This window comes from Paramacrobiotus metropolitanus, unplaced genomic scaffold (genome assembly GCF_019649055.1).
Source record: "Paramacrobiotus metropolitanus isolate TYO unplaced genomic scaffold, Prichtersi_v1.0 Parri_scaffold0000161, whole genome shotgun sequence".
Classification (NCBI taxonomy): Eukaryota; Metazoa; Tardigrada; class Eutardigrada; order Parachela; family Macrobiotidae; genus Paramacrobiotus; species Paramacrobiotus metropolitanus.
In genome coordinates this window covers 49,731-68,757 of record NW_026570381.1, presented here as the reverse complement: position 1 = coordinate 68,757, position 19,027 = coordinate 49,731, and the positions used below count along the sequence as shown (strand labels likewise).

At 39.0% G+C, this 19,027-nt stretch overlaps 2 protein-coding genes across 3 annotated transcripts; one reads left to right on the top strand and one right to left on the bottom strand.

Annotated features, from left to right (window-relative positions):
- Positions 1–2,234: 2,234 nt before the first annotated feature.
- On the bottom strand, positions 2,235–4,189 carry LOC129600018 (uncharacterized). The gene is made up of 2 exons (XM_055498397.1): positions 3,859–4,189; positions 2,235–3,335 (listed from the first exon to the last, which is right to left on the bottom strand). The coding sequence occupies exons 1-2, from the start codon at positions 3,905–3,907 to the stop codon at positions 2,761–2,763; spliced, it is 624 nt and encodes a 207-aa protein (XP_055354372.1). The 5' UTR covers positions 3,908–4,189; the 3' UTR covers positions 2,235–2,760.
- Positions 4,190–4,505: 316 nt separating this feature from the next.
- On the top strand, positions 4,506–18,499 carry LOC129600014 (F-BAR domain only protein 2-like). Of its 2 annotated transcripts, XM_055498388.1 has the most exons (12): positions 4,506–4,822; positions 5,632–5,798; positions 6,724–6,865; positions 7,550–7,906; positions 8,607–8,703; positions 9,657–9,872; positions 10,975–11,241; positions 11,836–11,943; positions 12,162–12,491; positions 13,144–13,533; positions 16,178–16,596; positions 17,785–18,499. In XM_055498388.1, exons 1-12 carry the CDS (start codon positions 4,796–4,798, stop codon positions 18,235–18,237), a joined length of 2,973 nt encoding a protein of 990 aa, XP_055354363.1. In that variant the 5' UTR covers positions 4,506–4,795; the 3' UTR covers positions 18,238–18,499. The 2 variants fall into 2 exon arrangements, with proteins under 2 accessions (XP_055354363.1, XP_055354364.1); XM_055498389.1 differs by lacking the exons at positions 10,975–11,241; positions 11,836–11,943 and having other exon boundaries at positions 4,507–4,822.
- Positions 18,500–19,027: the final 528 nt, after the last annotated feature.

Below are 19,027 nucleotides of genomic sequence, written 5' to 3'. Positions count from 1 at the left end.
CGGGTTGCAACTGTAGGTAATCAAAAACCAAACCTTGTCGCGGAAGACAAAACCAGGGTGTATTCGCCGCTGGTTATTAACCCAGACAAACGTCAAATGGAAGTCCGGGCAGTGGTCCAGATGCCGGTAGCGACCGGCGCCGAAGTGCAGCATCTGCGCCGACAAACCGTCAGCAATCCACCGAAGGTGCGGAGGATGTACAGCCGTGATAAGCTCCTGCAGCTGGAACACCGCGGCAGTACTACGCTATCCCACGAAGCGGCTCTGCGCATCAGTGGGATCATTAAGAGGGAACCACTGGCTCCCGGGGCGGGCACTACGGCACCACCGGCTCCCGGGAGGCACTTTGCAAAGCAGGAAAAAAGCCTCGACGAAAATGAGGTAGCAAAAAATTTGTGGCTGTTTATGTTTAAGCGACGTGATTGCAGTCTGACTGGTTTCAGAAAGTTCTGCGGGACGTGCGCGCTCTACTCCACGAACTAACACCCCGCAATTACGCCAAATTAATCGCAGATATGAAGCGGATGCCGTTTAACGATACCGAGGAGCGGATGGCTTGCACCGCTAAATTAATTATCGATAAGGTACGATTTATTTCTCAAGAAACTGCTTTTTGTACCACCATATCATTCTGTAGTTGTGATCTACGGATGCCCTATAGGCATTGTATGACGGGAACTCTGCGGCACTCATTGCCCTGATGTGCCGCGATCTCATGAAGGTGGAAGCCAAAGACCAGCCGGTGAAATTCCGTTCCTGTTTCTTCCGGCAAGCGCAGGACTGTTTTGATAAGGCGAACAAGGAAGAGGAAGAAGCGAAGAAGGGTAGAGGCCAACAGGAATCGCCAGCACCGCAGGAGAAACGCAGCCGTGTCAAGCGCAACTTCCTTGCCAACGTTCGGTGAGTGTTTGCTTAAAACGGCTTTTAACGCACGTTATTTCTTGACGTTAAGCCTGGGAGCCTCATTGACTCATTCAAAATTTATGAAACCCTTTCACACTGGCAGTTGATTTCCTGATAACTAGCCTGAATATCTCCAGAAATTTGCGTTCGTTGTACTTGTTCAAGCAATGCAGATGTAGAGAAATATGTGTACTCACTACCAAACTAAAAACTCGAAAACTACGAATTCCATGAATTGCAACCGGTTTCGGTTGGTGAACCAACGGCAATCTCAGGGCGCGAAAGCCTGATGCTGTTTTGCTGCGAAATTTATCCAAAGTATTTACTCTTTCAAATTCAGTATTTCAAATCCAATCCAGACTACCCAATCATTGGCAATCAAAACCAATTCTTTCTGTTTGTATTCCTAAGTTCCTACGCAATGCAGTGTGAAGGGAAAAGGAAGTTAAACATTACAGTAACTTTTTAATTAACGGCTATCGACTGTGGTAGGCAAACCAGTCCTCCACACAAGAAGAAAATAAAACACAGTCCTGTGCCACTGTAAATTAAGTTCGGTTTGTATGTTGTGGTCTACGTAAAATCAGGTTTGCACCTATGCTACACCAAGAAATAAACTTGATTAAGATAACATTAGGATTCTCTTAATGTTTATCGTTGTTGCAGGTTTGCTTCCGAGTTGTACAAGGTGGGCTTGTCAGGTGGCAAATTCATGCTGTTCTGCTTCCGAAAACTGCTTCCTAAGAGTGAAACGTTGGAAGGTGTCGATGAAGATAAGGTGGAATGCCTCTGTGCACTACTGCAGACGTGTGCTTCGAAAATCAAAGAACAGGTAAATTTCCAAGTGTTCGAATACAGTTCTTAGTATCGGTCTTCGATTTGTCGTTTCAATCGGTCACCGGGAAAGGTTCTTGTCGGTAGCAAAAAGTCGTGAGCAAATGGTTGCGAAGCAAATCTGCAAATCGTCGCGGTGCCGTTATTTTGCTTGCTGATTCATTCGTGATCGGTGTCTTTCCAGAATAGGGTGGAAGTGTTTTTCCAGCAGCTGCGCAAGATGATCGACGCCAAGGTCACCTCACCGCGTATTCGTGCCCTGATGGAAGAAACCGTGAATTTGAAGAACAAACAACTATGTCCTTCCCAAGAATGTTAACCACCCTCAGTAACCATTCGGAGATGGCTGCCATTCAAAGCCACAACAGTTGTGCCAACATTTTGCTGTCTACATATGTGTGGCGTAGTAACAAGCGGATAACTGCCGTTGTCAGAATGCGAATGTTTTGTCTCAGTACGACAGACAAATTTGGGTAATTTTTTTATTAACACCGGGCTCTTGTAAGAACGCTTGTGCAGAACTGGAAGTCACACTGAAGTAAATTCTACGCTCGCTGCACGATGTACTCGTAGAACACGTTTTTTTACACAAGTATTTTGCACTGCAGAATAATCCACCTTACATTACAGCCACAGGTCCCGCGTAAGTAGACATCATACAGCGGACAAACAATTTTTAGATCAGGTCGTGAAAATGGCGACAAATCGTTATCTGAACGCCTGAGACTGAGCGTCTTCCGTTCTGTCGGCAAATTTTGCGACATTGATACAAAATTACGAACACAAATGCTTATTATTTAGAATTTTAGTTTCAGGATTAAGTCGTAGAAGTTTAGAACAACGGCAGTGTTTTGGCTAGACCAGTCGTTCTAAGTTGAAATCGGTTAGGTCGTTAAAGGTTCAAACGCCGGTTAAAATTTCTAACCGGCAAGGCAGAAATTTTAACCGGCAAGGCAGCCGGCAAAACGGGGACGGGTGACGCTGGGACTGGATCATGTACCGTGAATACTGAGAACACAGCTATCAAGAGAATTTCAAGCAGCAGCCAGTCTTCTCTCCGGGTGCACCACTGCCCCGCATCGTCAAGGAGATCCCTCGCTTTTTGGGCTTAACATTCCGCCGCTGATCGTCTTCAACCAACCGCCGCGCCGTATCCACAAACAGCTCCGGCACACCCTCCCCGCTTTTCGCAGACGTCTCCAGGAACCCGATCCCGAAGGACTCCGCCAACGCCTGTCCTTCCTCCTTCCGTATCACCCGTAATTCCTCCAGATCCGCTTTATTCCCAACCAGCGTCATGACGATCCCTTCGTGAACCTCCTCCTGCACCTTCTGCACCCAGTCCTTGGCTTTGTCGAAGGACTTGCGGTCCGTGATGTCGTAGACGATAATAGCCGCCCGCGCGGAGCGGTAGTACAGGGAGACGATGCCGTTGAAGCGCTCCTGGCCGGCGGTGTCCCAGATCTGCAGTTTGACCGGTAAGCGACCGATTAAGACGGACTGGGTGAGGTAGGCCGCGCCCACGGTCGGTTCCTGGGTGGTGAACTCGTCGGTGACGAAGCGGATGGCGATGCACGTTTTACCGACGCCCATGTCGCCTGCGTAATAATATGAATCATAGTTTGTTCAAGGCAATGAAACGATAACTAAGCAAATACATGCAACGTACAAATTTGTTCTAAACTGGCATAACACTGCTTATCGCTAAAAAGCTCTGACATCGATAAACACTTTTGTTTGCTTTTTTAGCGATTTTCTGTAGATTCGAGGAATAGCCAGCTTACATAGGAAAATTTAAACATTTATTTTTCGTAACTTAGTTAGCATACCGTCCAAAGTAAAAAAAAGTAATTTCGAAAGAGCATCTTCAGTTGATAATATTTTTCAGTCATATTAGAGACGCTTTTATTATAATTATGGTTTTCGCCAAAGGCCCAAAAAGAACCAGCTGCCACACTCAATTTTCCAGCGTTGATCCACTCGAAAAATAATTTTCTACAACTGTTTAGGAATATTTAGCGAAAGCGTTTCCATTATCGCTAAAAACAGCGAATATTTGCTTGCTTATGTTAGTTACTGTATGTACAATACAGCGATTTCTTGTATTGCTGCTCCACTCACCGATAACCACCACTTTGTACGCGGATCGTTCGTTGTGTACACCAGCCATCACAGTAAAATTACGAAGCACGATAAAAACGGCAATAAATTATTTTTATGATTGTGTACTTTCGCGCTCATAGCCGGTTCGGTAATAAGGCAATATTCAAAGCGTAAACAGCAATCGTATTTCCGCGTCACAAGCTCACAACGCATTAACTGGATGGTCTCCTGGCGTTTGCTGAAATTAAACACTTTTTACTGGCGAAAAAGCCGTAACAAATTTTCAGCAACAGCCGTAAACGAACAACTGCTTTTTAAAGTAAATTCAATGAAAAAAGATAGGCGAATGAAATTTGAGATAAGGTCGTCAAAATCGCCAGCGTGCAGATTAGGGCAGACAGCGGAAACCGGTTGACTCATATTTTCTCCATTGGGAGATACCATTTCCATTGATGTCTGTTGAGAGTGGCACTGGAAGAAGCCGCAATGTAAGTACTTATTGGAAGTTTGGAACTCACTTGCAATCCATACTTTGATTACTTTCCAGTTTCCACTTTCCATTAAGTAGTGGAAACGGAATATGGCAGTAGTTAGCGATTCCATTGCTGTGCGCGTTGGTAGTGGAATTGGAATTTGTGAATTGCAGCCAACTGAGCCAACTCAGCAAATCAAAATGCAAAATATGCACAGCTGAATTTTAAATTTCTGACTTTGTTTATCAATCTGCACAACAGAAAATCTGTTCGGAGTTCGTTCGATGCACCCAGAACCAAAATGTAGAATTTTCAATGCTTGTTTCGCGATGTGAAATTATTCCCTTCCCCAGCCTGAACTACGGATGATATTCGGATTGTGAACGCGCAGCATTTGTGCACGGACCATCCGCGAACCCCGCGTTACGTCCCCCTTTTCGCTACAGGCACTGGGCTGATCTGCCCGGGGATTGGTTGCCACCATGGTCCGATTTTCGGAAAACTTTTGGGTAAGTGAATTTTTATTAACACAGTAACATTTTCTGCTGTGGCCGGTTGCGTGCTCCCACTTTGAAATAAGTTTGTGAATTATTTTGGAATGTTTACGGTATTCGTGACTGAGTCCAGGAATTCCCTGTCCGTACTAGTTATGCAGCGTAGTAGTGATACGGGGATTGAACGGTCATCAAAAACGCACGTTCGGTTATGTCATAAAAATCGTTTAATTTTCGCTCCGAGCGGTTTTTTTCCACTCTCGCTTGTATTTTGATTGCCACATTTGGCACGTGGTTGTTTATTTTTACGAATTTCGGATTAATGCCGTGATTATGCAAAGCTGAATGGTGTGCTTCATGGCAGAAATAGGAGACGCAGCTTGGAAAGTACTCGCAAATGATTATTCGATTATTATTAATTTTTTTATTTTGAATAAATCGCAAATTTAATTCCTTAACAATTAGGTATCATTGTTGAAAATAAAATTTCACAAATTTATAAAAAAATGTTTTCAATAAAAAATATTTCAATTAAAATTATTATTATTCGATTTATGATTTTTATTGTTTTATTTTGAATAAATTGCAGATGTAATTCCTTTATATCGATTATTACTTATGAAAACAAAATTTAATTTCAGAAATTTATGAAAAACGTTTTCGATAAAACATATATTAATTAGCTATTGAGAAAGTCTAATTTGTTAGCTGCTTTGCAATAAAATGTTTGCAGTCTTTCAGATAAGTGGATTAATTTGTTAAAATTAATTAAAAAATAATTTTTTATGGACGGTCTATTTATTGATTAATTTGACTGATTGCAGGGCGAGAAATGTCTGGGCTTCGACGTGCTGTACCACAACATGAAGCACGGCCAGAAGTCCTGCAGTGAATTTATTGAGTTCGTCAAGGAGCGCATGCTGGTGGAGGAGAATTATTCCAAACAACTGGGCAAATTGTCCACCAAAGTCGGCGCCTATCCGCAGCAAGGGTAGGTACCGTTTTACTGATTTTACGTGCATCTTCCTGGATTTTTCTGCATTATTATTTCAGTCAATAAGTTATTATTTAAATGAAAAAAAATAAATTGTGGATCTTCCTGTTAAATTTCACTTTAATAAAAAATAAATTATGGATCTTCTTGTTAAATTTCACTTTAATAAAAAATAAATTATGGATCTTCTTGTTAAATTTCAGCGTAGTACCGATGCATTTATTTTTGGCTGATTTATTTATTCGGAAATAGAATTAAGTGTTTTTGCTGAATTCTTACGGTGAAATAAATTCAATAATTGTTGATTATTCTTTTGAAAAACCCGAGTTATCCATTAGCACGTCATATTATTGTGATATAAATTGACTGTTGGTTGTCGCAGCGAGTTTCTGTAAAAGGCAATTTTTGTGTAATTTATGATATTTCATATTTTAACTTTGTTTTCCGTATAACATTTTACAGACAGCGTATTCTTTATATTTTTTTATGAATTTTTAAAATATTTTCATATTAATAAATGGCTATTATCATTATGTTTTTCCTTTGAATTGTTAAAAGAGCCGATTAAAAGGAAGCGTCGTTATTTTCATGTTATTCCATCCATAAAACGCAGAATACATGATTTGTGAATTTTCTTTCAAAATGACGTTGGTTGATTAATTCGGAAAATCCTTTGAATTTACGCATTGCATTGTTCGTTATTATTGTGCGGTTGTAACCCCGGGGATAAAATCTCCCTTGATTTACTGCGTGATTAATTTTGAAAGCTGGAAAGGCGAATTACCAGGGTTATCTGCTCGTTGCCGTCGTACAGCCTGTATTTGAAGTTCGGCCGTTTCCGAGTGTTTGCGCTGTGCGGTGCGATAAGGACGTCATTGATTAATTGATTGATGGTAATCACGGTGTTTTATCGGTTGTGTAGCACCTTTGCGCCCTACTGGCAAGTGCTCAAAGCGTCCACGGAGAAGAATTCCAATCTGCACCAGCAGATGGTCACCCGGCTGCAGGATCTGCTCAAAGAACTGCAGAAATATCTGGATGAACAGACGCGCAAACATAAAACGGTATTTTATTCGTTTTTGCTAGACTTTGGCTTTTTTTGGTATTTTTATTTTATTTTTTTTAATAAAATAAATTTAAAAGCTGAATTTTTATTTTAGTAAATGCATCAGTTCAGGTTCCATATTTTTGGAGATTTTTCTGATGTTTTTCCATTTCTTCTCCGTCCTGATTTTTGATAATTGTTCGGATAATAAAAGCCAGGAAAAATGAGTAAATAACTACGAATTAAGTATGTCATTCTGGTTCGAATAAATCAGCATGTGCCGCTTAATTTATTGAATACTTGTGTGTTTTTTTACCGTTCAATCGTGCAGAAATTGTGTCAGGCGCATTAATTTGTTATGCAGTTTTTATTTTCAATTTTAATTCAGTTTTTATTTTAGTGCACGATTTTCCTTTTTTTTATTATCGTCTAAAGAAGACAGGCAAATAATGTGTTTAAATATTCATCGGCATCATTTAATTTTTTTAGTTTTCCAGTTTTTCCCATTTATTTTCGCCCCAGATAATTGTGCATTTTTATGTATTAATACACTGCAATATCAGCCAAATGCACCGCAGTATTTTTATTACATTGACGGTTAACCCATTGGGATTTAATTTTTCTTAATGCGGGATATTTTCGTATTTTTATTTGTGCATTTTATTCGTGTTTTTCCATGAAATTGTGGATTTCCGGTGTGCAGATGAAGGACGCGGAGAACGACACGCTGACGGTGGTGCAGTCGATCCAGAGCGTAACGGGCAGTCTGCACAAGGCCAAGGAGGCCTATCTGACGCGCAGTGTGGAGCTGGAGAAGTGCCGGAAGGACAACGCCGGACCGCGCGATGTGGAGCGCGCCGAGACGCGGCTGAAGAAGGCCATGGAGGAGTACCGCAGTCAGCTGGACAAGTACGCCGCCACTCGCGGCGACTTTGAGCGCAAGATGCTCAACACCTGCCAGCACTTCCAGGATCTGGAGGAGCAGCATCTCCAGCAGATGCTGGAGTTTGCCACCGGCTACAATAAGGTCCTGGATTACTGTGCCGATAATCTGCGCGAGGTAAATCGATTAGCGTATGCTGTTGCCGATTTTTTTCACGATTTTTGAACATGAATGATGTTCTAACTTTTTTCTAATATTTTCTTGTTTTTTTTAAACATGGAAAAATTACTGATATTTTCTTCGGTCATGATATTTTTATCTTTGTAGACATTTTGTAGCTGTCTTACTAATTTTGCTATCGTCGCAGAGTGCTTTGTTTGTTAAGGAATTTAATTGTCGATTTTCAACTTGCAGACGAAATTATTGTTTCGTACTCTTTTATGATAATTTTTTTTTAATAAATTGGTTTTGTCATCATTTTTATTCCTAATATTTTTCTGCTTTCGACAAAGGCTTTCTGAAAAATTCCAGTAATTTTCCACACTGTTCAAAAAGGAAGAAATTCCATAAATATTATAAACCTTAATACTGAAAATTTTAAAGGAGCCTCTCGTCATTCGTAGACAGCAAAATCTGAAATATGTAAAAGTATGAAGTTGAAAACCAGTCTGAAAGAAATTAAAATAGGTGCTGTTTAGAAATTAAGAATATACAAAATTATACTTGTTAAAAGTTTATGCAATGGCGGATTTACAAAGTTGCTGGGAATTTATATCAGTAATTCGTAATAAATTCGTGTGAAATTCATAGGCTCGTTGTTGTAGCTCATTATTTGTTGCTGTTGGCATACGTTTCTGATTAATTCTGGCGGTTTTAGATTTGCAACGAACTACGACAACAGACCGGTGATTTGACCATCGAGCGGCTGTTGCAGATCTTCGTGGAAGCCAAGAGTACCGGCACCGATCGACCAGGTGATTTATTTTCTGATATTTTGCACTGTAATGATTTTTTAAATTTTTATTACAAAACATTTTTGGCAGAAGTTACTGGTTTCTTTCTTGTTTAAAATTAAATTAAATTCCTGAATAAAAGTTCTTAATAATTTTCTTACAAGGTATACATGTATTACAAACATTTTTAAAAATTTAAAACAAAATTTAAAACAAAATAAAATTCCTTAATGCGAGCAAAGTTGCAGCAACGTTTTTCTAATTTAACGCCCAGCGAATTCCAAGAATCCTTGTCGTATTTTAAAATTTAATACGAAATTCCATAAATAAAAATCTGTTGTTTCTATTTTTTATATTTGTGTAGCATTTTTAATTCAGTAAAATCTCACACAGTTTGTTTTAAAATTCAGCATCCATCAAATCGAGAAGGCCCGGTCGTATTTTAATAAGTTCATTACGCAAATATTAATTAACATTATTTTCTTTAATAAAATCTATTGGGATTTTTTAATTAAAAATTCGCTGTGTCTTTATTTGAATATTTATGTATCATTTTTAATACCAAAACATTTTAATAAATAATTTTTTAAAATTCAGCACCCATCAATTCGAGATGTCCCGGTCGTATTTTAATAAGTTCATTACGAAAATATTAATTAACATTATTTTCTTTAATAAAATCCATTGGGGTTATTTAATTAAAAATTCGCTGTGTCTTTATTTGAATATTTATGTATCATTTTTAATACCAAAACATTTTAATAAATAATTTTTTAAAATTCAGCACCCATCAGATCGAGAAGTCCCGGTCGTATTTTAATAAGTTCATTACGAAAATATTAATTAACATTATTATTTTTCTTTAATAAAATCCATTGGGATTTTTTAATTAAAAATTCGCTGTGTCTTTATTTGAATATTTATGTATCATTTTTAATACCAAAACATTTTTATAATTAATTTTTAAAATGCAGCACCCATCGAATTCGAGGAGGCCCCGTCGTCCGGTGCGCCCAGCCAACCGCCGCCCTTAATCCCGCCGCCGGTGCCCACCACGGCCAGTTTGCTGGATTTCGACGGTGACTCCTCGTTCGGTTTCGGTTTTCCACCGCCGGCCGCCCCGGCGCCGCTGCCACCGCCCCTGGTGATGGAAGAGGTGGCGGCCCCACCGCCGCCTAAAAAACGCGAAGGTTAGTTCAGTTGTTATGTTGCTTGAGCGCATCCCCCTGTTTTTATTTATCCCTTTTCTCCCCACTAACCCCCCATTTTTTGCTTGGTCGCGCGCGCGGTGTTGGCTGTTATTTTCCCCCAGTTTTTGGTTGCTTTGGGTTATTCTGTCCTTGGTTTCGGGTTGATTGCGCATTTTGTTGGGAATTTATTTTCCGGTAATTTATTTTCTTGAATTGGAAATTGCGTGGAAAATTCGCGGAGGCGGTATGATGCGGTTGACTTGGCCGTAATTGTAAAAATGCCCTGCAGCAAACCGTCACCAATTAGAGTAGTCTTTTGACACTGACGCATGTACAACTATAGAAGTATACTGTTGAAAAATATTTTTAGAAAACGAATTTTTGTGTAATTTTTATTTTATAATGCTCTTGATTTATATTAATATTTTACTTTGTTAAAATTAATATTTTTTGATTAAGAGTTAGATATATGTATTTAGTGCTGCAAAGCTGCATTACAGATTTACATTTACAGTACGAGTATTTGCAGACTGATTTTCCAGCGGGTTATAAAAACTTGCGATTTAATTCGTTGGCTATAAGATCCCATTTAGCGAACAATTTTTTGTGAAAAATCTCGTTGACTTTTTGTGCTAACGGATATTGCAGTGGGTTTAATCCTAATAAAAAAATCTAGTTAAAAATCCAAATCTAGCTAAAAAAAATCCAAATAAAAAAATCGGGTTTAATTTTTATGAATTATTTGACTCTGATAAAATAAAAAGTTACTAATAATGAAAACGAATGAATTAATTTTAGATTTTAATTTTTAATAATTGTTTAATTCTTGTTGACGTGTTTGTCTTAACCGCCAAGCGTTTGCGTAGTTTATTGAAAATTTAATGCATGCCAGTTGAAGTGACTCTCATTTATTCAGAAATAGATCCAAATTTCTTTAATGAAAATTCTTTATAAATTGATGACAGATGGATGGTTTGGCCCCTCCTTTACCCTCCCAAAGATTGGGTACCTAATATATAAAGCCAGTCCAGATTTTGGGGATGCCGAATTTTTAAGGGATTTTTCATAAAATATTGCAAAAATCTACGTAATTAATTACTAGGCATTTTACGGTCGCAATACGAGAAATCCTCGACGACGCAGCCAGCGAGTAAATGGCACCGGCTGGGCCGGTCGTCGCGTCACGAGCCCCTGAGCAACGGGGACGCGGGGGCGGCCGATGGGCGGCGCAGTGTCCCGGTTGATGTGGCCGCCGACCGGTGGCCGGTCGACCACGAGGCCGAAGACAGGGACAAGGAGAACGGCATTGTGGAGCAGCGCCGCAAGTTCTCCTCGCTGCGCAATCTCTTCTCATCCAAATCAAACGAAGGTGAATATACGACTGTGGTTATTTAGAAATAAGATTTTTAGCAGTCTTTTATTTCTGCATTGTTTAGTGTACGAGTATTTTGTTAGTATCTGACATCCAAAAAAATTATTTTCTTGTTGATCCTTCGGAAAAAATTTATTTTATAGAATTATTTAGGTAAACCTTGTAAATTGAATGAGTTGTATTGTGAGTGACGTAATAAGCATTGAATAATGTTAATACTGCAGTAATTTTGAAAACTTGTTTTTGTATAGTATTTTATTTTTGTACAGTATTATTTTTTATGCTTTTTAATTGCCTAAACCACTACTAACAAATTATTATGTTGTTAATTGAATGGTGAATTTATTAAACTGGTTTATTTATACAATCGTTTGAATGAAATACTATATTGAGTAAATTAATGGAGCAAATTTTATAAGTGTTTTGAATACTATTCTGAGGAAAACGTTCTGAATATTGCCTGAATTTAAGATTTAAGGGAATTTGGAAAGTTTATTCTAAAATTTTTATGCCAAAATTAGTGGAATATTGTGGAAATACTGCATTATTCGAAGTGAAGAAATGTTTAATTTTCTTTTATTGATATTATAGCTGGGGAGCCGAAATCCTCCTCGTCCGCTCACAGTGATCTCACTCCGACCAATGTGTCCAGTGCAGAGGACAATGATTTAGCGCGCAACACAGTTCGTGGATCGAAATGTATCGATCAATAATTTTAAATTATTTATACCATTATTTGGTTATTTATTTTTAATTTGGTTTGGGTTGACGGCATGCTGTGTTGGTGTTTCGGGGCTTATTGTCGGCTTCTATGTCTCCCTAATTGTTGATATTTGTCCGCAATTCATGCATATCCACTCAAAATTTAGTATTTATTTTGTTATAATTTTTAATGGGAATATTTGATTAAAAATTAGGGTTCCTACGCGCACGCCGTGATAAAACGGAGACCAAAAAAGACAAGGACGCCAAGAAGGAGGCCAAGAAGGAAGCGAAGAAGAAGAAGGACAAGAACGGGCCCAACAACGCCGCCATGGCCGTGCCGACGGCGGCCGGGGAGGACGCCAAGAGCGAGAGCAGTTTCGGCAGTACGTCGCACGACGGCCCGCCCGCGGGCGGCGGCCACCACGCGCCCATGGTGGACGCCGAGGGCTTCATGATCCGGCCCAGTGAGGACGATGTGCGGAAGGTGCGCAAGGACAGCTTCGAGCAGTTCCGCGAGGAATCCACCACCGATTCCGAATCCGGTGAGATTCGAAAAAAACACAAGTTGAAAATAATAAAACACTTAGAATTTTGACATTAATATTAGTTGATTGGAATAATACTCGTATACACAAGAAGAGAATATAAAATTGTCACTTAATTATGGAAATAATTGAGGCTTATTTATGAAATGATGTAGATAATTAATTAAAAACTAATCTCAGAACAGATTGAAGTCATATTCACAATCAGTACAAATAAATACTAAAATGAAATCAAATAATTTTACATTGATTTTGGTTGATCTTTTTTCTGTTGCAGATTTTTGTGTTTATTTCAGTTTAAAATACGGCAATCAGGGAAATGAAGAAAATTATATGATAATTGAGAATTATCTGTAGATAACTATAAAATGATCTGGTTTTAATTAAGTAATTGTGGTGAAAATAAATTCAAAATAAACCGAATTAATTTTACATTGTAATTTGTACTTATTTCAAACGTACATTTTTTTAATCACTTTTACGTAAAATAAAAATAAGGAAAATGATAGACTGTAAATGCTGGCCGCTGGGAAAATGATTTCGCATTAATTGGCGATGATAATAAATAATTTCGCAACCTCTGTAAATAGTATGAAACAATTGCAGAATAATTATGAAATTAGTATACAAATATGTTTTTAATTTGCAGAAGACGACAAGCCACAGAAACTGCACGTGGTCATCAAACCGGCCACCCTGCAGCCCAACCACACCGGCCCGGTGGGCAGCACCGACGAACTGCGCCAACAGGCCAAATCGCTGATGCTGGGCAATCTGGGCCACTCGTACACGGGCGGGAAGCGCGCCACGACGAAGATGCAGGAGATGATGAAGCGCTCCACCTCCGTGGCCTCCAACATGTTCCCGCCGCCGCCCTCGCCCAGCAGCGCCTCCCTGGTGGACGCCGCCGCCTCCGGGGGGCCGCCCATCCCGCCGCAGAAGACCGGCGGCAGTGTGGCCAGCAATCCCTGGGATTCCACGCCGGATTTCAGTGCCTTCAGCGCCGCCCCGGTGGCCCCCGTGGTGCCCATCAGTCGAGGTGGGTGGCAAATAATTATTTGTTTTTAATATTATTTGCCGCTGAATCTTAATATGGCTGATTTTTTATTGTTTTCCAGTTATCTTATTATTCTTTTCCGATTATTTTATTAGCCGATTTTTTTTTATTATTCTCCGGTTGTCATCATTTGTTTTCTTTTTTTTGTTATCTGAATTTATTTGTCCGATTTTTTTATCGACATTATTTTTGTTTATTTTTTTTCATTTATTTTCTTGTATTTGGTGGGTTGTTTATTTCAGTTGGAATTTTAATTACCTTGTGTGTTTTTTTTATTTTGAAAGTTGTTTTCTATTTTTATCGTTTTTTCAGGCTTAGTTTGTTTGTTAGTTCGTTTATTATCATTTTATTTAATTTTATATTTGCGATTTTTTGCCTGTTAGATATACTATTGGATTAGTAGATTTGGTAGCGATTGTAGTATAGAGGCAATTTCTGCTTCGCGTGCACCTCTTATCAGTCATTTCACAGCCGCTCTGTTAGCTGCTTTTCTGCAATCTAAACGCTGTAGTATTTCTTCGATATTTGCGGGAAATTTTTTGGTATATTAAGTGTATTGTTTATTTTGTTTACAACAACCGAAATACGGTCCCAGACCCATTAATATTTTCCAGATTAACCTGGACCTCTTTTTTTCGATACCCTTGGGCCTTGTTGTAACCTGTGTAAATTGATTAATTTAAGGTCACTTCTATGCGCCCGGAAAGTTTCCGGGCGCATAGTTGATTTGCTATGCGCCCGGAAAATTCTTGGCGCGTAGTCGATTTGCTATGCGCCCGGAAATTCGTCGCCGAAATTTTTTAAGGCAATGCAGATTTGTTAATCTAGCACCAAATGCCCTTACAAATATATTTCATAATTTTTAATATTGTATTTCAAGGTAACGTGCTTGGATACATATGTTTTGTTTGCGAAACTGCAGATTACTACAAAGTTCCGAAATTGTAAGTCCTTACTAATTTTCACTTTCAAAATTGTAAAGCAGGCAGCCCAATCAAACTATAACCTGAAATCGAAATCCAATATCCCGTTAAGCACCGGCCAGAATTTCGTTTTTAGCGCTTAAGGTCACTAAAGTGTCAGCTTCAAAAGCGAGTTCAGAATTCACATTCAAAAGCGAATTCAGAATTCACATTCAAAAGCGAATTCAAAAGCGTATCTAGGCCGTCAGCAAGCAGTTTTGCGCAAAATGGTGGTGACAATCAGAATCGCACCGGAAGTTCAGAACCACCGAACCAGGCATAACTAAAGGATTCTTCTACGCTGGATCAGTCGATTTGTCAGCTTTAAGGCTTTATTGAAGCTAAAACTTCGCGTTGGTTTTGTAAATCTTTCATGATCTTGAGTTCTGAGATGTGCCCGATTTTATTCTAGAAAAAAGCGTTCATATTTTCTTCATCCAAAAGATGTTTTCAGGATGGGTGTTTTTTAAGCTAAATAAGTTTTAAAGGACCTTATATAATTAGTTCCGTAACCATGTACTTTAAACGTGAAAATGTACTTGAAAATGGACTCCATAATTATTGTACGATGAAACATGCCGTTCTAAAGACGGCGTGTTGTGATCAGACGAAGTGTAAAGCAGATTAAAGATTTGTTTGCCGTTGAACCGGGTGGGACGTTGAATGTGCATGTTCCAGAAGGTTGGTAACATATATTGTACATTATCACAATTCTGGACATCCGGTTGCACTGAGCGCATTTGAAAGCAGCATCAGTGCTGACCAGACGTTTTCCAGTCGCACAGCTCATTAATTGTTATTAACAGATTTTCAAAATTTACGTCTGAATTAATAACTTCACTAATAGTATTAACAGCGAGGCGCCCAAAAAATCATACAAAGACCATTTCTGTCAGTTCTGTGCGCAAATAAGTACAGTACTGAGTACTTCTAATTTTATCTAACAAATAATTTACGCTAGGTGCACGTACACAGCTGGTTAAGAATTACGAAATGGAAGATATGTGTATACGTTATTATTCATAATAACGTATTTCATCATTTCATCAATCCATTTGTATATAGAGTTTTCAGTTCAGTTTTTATTTTTGTTGTAGGAAGGTACGTGTGCGTGAAATTAATACACACACACCCATTTCACAACGCGCCCGAATTTTCCGGGCGCACAGCAAATTAACTATGCGGCCGGAAAATTTCCGGGCGCATAGCACTTTCGTTAATTTAATGCCCTAATTATCTGTTTATTTCTAAATATTAATTTATCAGACAAAATTCGAATAAAAAATGTTTCCAATGTTTATTCGAAATTAAAATTTCAGATTTCGAAACATTCCAAAATTTCTGGATTATGTTTGTAATTTAACCTCTAGTTTTAACTTTTAAGTAATTTTTAGATTTGAAAAATAATACACTGAAAATTAATTAAAAATGTGTAAGAAATTATAATGATTAAATGCAGGTATTTCCATTCTTCCACCGCCCTTGTAGTTTAATTTGATATTCATCTACTGTAATTAATTTACTATATTTCGTTTTAAAATAATTAATTATTTTATTGTATTTATTATTCGGTAGAAATCCGAACGATAAACTGTTAGCAAATTTAAAATTGTAATTCACTAATTTAAATTTTTTCGAATTCGTATTTTAATGGATTTCTGCAGGTATTTCCATTCTTCCACCGCCCCTGTCCGTCGCCCCGCCCCTGGCCGCCGCGCCCACCGTGGCCATTCCCGTGGCGGTGGCGTTCGTGGAGAAGGTCTCCGCGGCCTTCATCGGCGCGGAGGAAGCGCGGTGTCGCGTGCGCATCGAGGGCGACCTGATCCTGACCTTCCCCAGCGGCGTCCTGCAGACCTTACTAGCCAATCCGCATCATCCGCCGCTGAGTTTCGCCCTAACCCAGACGTCGCTGCTGGAGAACATCCTGCCCAACCGGCACCTGGTCAGTCAGGAGACGCAGATCGACGACGGCCGCATCACGTACACCGTCAACATGCTCAATCTGGTCAGCCAGCTCAAGAAGCAGGTGGAGGCCAAGGCGCAGCCGCAGCCCTACCAGAACATCCCCGTCATGAAGTACCATGTAAGGATAATGGAAAAAACGAGTTAGAAATCAGAAGAAATCATTTTTAATTGTTTTTTTAAATAAATTAGATTAATTTCTTTGGATTTGTAATCATCCGTTACTGCAGCATTCTGATAATTTTTAGATCAATCGTAATAACTATTTTTAATTGCCAGAAGTTATACCGGATTCAGAAATCAGAACAAATATTTCTAACTATTTTTAAGTAAATCGCAGTAATTATTTCGATTTAATTTTTAAATAATTCCCTGTCATGAAGTACGATGTAAGGAGAAATCAGGAAAACGTGGTAGAAATCGAAACATTTATTTGTAATTGTTTTTTAATAAATCGCAGTAATTATTGCGAATTAGTGTAATCAATTCGTACAATAGAACAATTATTTTTTTTTACTTGAATCGAAAGAGCTATTTTACATGCCAGCAGCTCTACCAGAACAGCGCCGTCATGAAGTACCATGTAAAGCCTGGAAAAACTTATCATTAAACTGCAATTTTGGTGCTTGTTCGTGAACTGTAAAAATGTACACAGTATGGTATCTGTTTTTTCGATTATTTTCTTCGCTTTTTATTATCTATTTTCGATCCAGTAAGGCATTGATTGTTACTCGTATTAAGGTGGTGTTGGCGTAGTGTAGTGGCTTATAGACAGGTGCGAAAAGTTGGAGTGCAAAACTTTGAATACATGTCGTTTAACATTAGAAGTGTATTAATAGTTTTTTTCCAGTTAATTCAGCATTTGCACATTGGTAATTATTTTCCAACTTACTAATTGTGTAGGCTAATTATTACTGATTTTACAAAATAATTCCGGCAATGTATTTTTTAAGAATTTTCTCAATAATGTTAATCGTCAATAAGTTTTAATTAGTAAGTACTGTATTATTTTTTTTACTTTTATTATTGTCATTCGTTTTAATTATTAGTATGAATTTTCCTACTAATTTTTATTTAATATTTATCTGTTTTACGTTAGTAATATTGTTAGTAGTTTTAATTTAAAATTCTTTTGATTTTCTTGTTGTCAGGTTTAAATTTAAGATTAATTCTCTTAGAATTAAACCAAAATTCAGACCTGGGTCTGAATAATTGCACGTAGTAATGATTTTGAAGCATTTTTTGCAGGTAATATTGGTAAAAAAAAGTGTTTTTATAATTTTTAATATATTTTCCCTCGACTCCTTAGGTTAGCGGCACGGGCGCCGCCGCCGCGCCCATCTCCCTGATCGCCTACTGGAAGGAGGAGGAGCGCACCACCGACATGCGCATCGACTACCGCCGCAGCGCCGCCTACCCCTCCTTCCACGCCGCCCCCTGCCAGCTGAGCGTCCCCTTCCAGCCCGACGTGGAGGTCACCTCCATGACCTCCGTCCCCGCCGGGGACTGGACGCCGGGCGGTCCGCTGCCCTCCGCCAAATGGAGCGTCCCCGCGCCCACCGCCGAACTGAGCAGCATCAAGGCGCGCTTCGAGCACCCCCCGGAGTCGCGGGGGCGCGTCAAGGGGGCCGTGCAGTGCGCCTTCGCCGCCGAGGGGACGCTGCTCAGTCGCGCCGCCTTCCAGCTGTTGGGGGCGGGGTTTAAGGTGTCGGTCGTCAAGATGCGCGTGGCCTCGGCACGCTACGTCTGTGAAGTGGGATAAAAATCGGGAAAAATGCGGGAATAATCGGAAAAAATACAGAAAAAGTCGGGATTATTCTGAAAAATCGGGAAGAATCGGTGTTTTCCTTAGGGGATCCGTTTTGCCGCGGGGAAATGGGATACCAGTGATCAGAATGTAATTTTTATCCGGTTTTTTTTGTTTATTTACGCGTTTTCCAAATGTTGTGTGGGCGTCAGAGAAAGAGGAAATTAGCTTCATTTTGGAAATGAATGATTCGTGGGAATTAAATTCGCAAATTCTGCAGGCGTGTGCTGATTTTTGAGGAATGAAAATATGAAATTACCGGTAGTCATTTTGTACGGTATTTTTCGTTTAGAAATTCCGTATTTTTTATTTAAAAAAATACTATCTTGCGGTTACCGTATATCACGAACAAAACAAGGCAGAAAACGTAATTTAATTTGTTTTTTACCTTTTTCCAAATGTTGTGCTGGCGTTAAAAAAACGAAATTTATTTTATTTTGGGAATGAATGATGCATCATGCGTGGGGATAAACTTCGTATTCTGTCGACCGGCTGATTTTTCTGTGGAATGAAATTAAAGTGAGAGGTGTCTTCCAATATTTCTTTACTGAAAATTATTTCCCGAATTTACCGCAACCAAGACGAAAGAAAATGAGCGAACCAAAATTTGCTGCAGATTTCCAAAATAAATTTCATCATTTTATCAGGCCGCTGAACAGCAGATTGTTTTCATTCTTGATGGCCAGATATTGAGTTTATACATACTAATAAGAAACGGCGCAAACTAAAGAACAGATTCAGCAGA

Coding starts and splice junctions, on each gene's coding strand:
- LOC129600018 (XM_055498397.1), bottom strand. CDS start 3,907: ATGGCTGGTGTACACAACGAACGATCCGCGTACAAAGTGGTGGTTATC. Junction 3,336..3,858: donor GTACAAAGTGGTGGTTATCG/GTGAGTGGAGCA, acceptor ATTATTACGCAG/GCGACATGGGCGTCGGTAAA.
- LOC129600014 (XM_055498388.1), top strand. CDS start 4,796: ATGGTCCGATTTTCGGAAAACTTTTGG. Junction 7,907..8,606: donor GTGCCGATAATCTGCGCGAG/GTAAATCGATTA, acceptor TGGCGGTTTTAG/ATTTGCAACGAACTACGACA. Junction 8,704..9,656: donor TACCGGCACCGATCGACCAG/GTGATTTATTTT, acceptor TTTAAAATGCAG/CACCCATCGAATTCGAGGAG.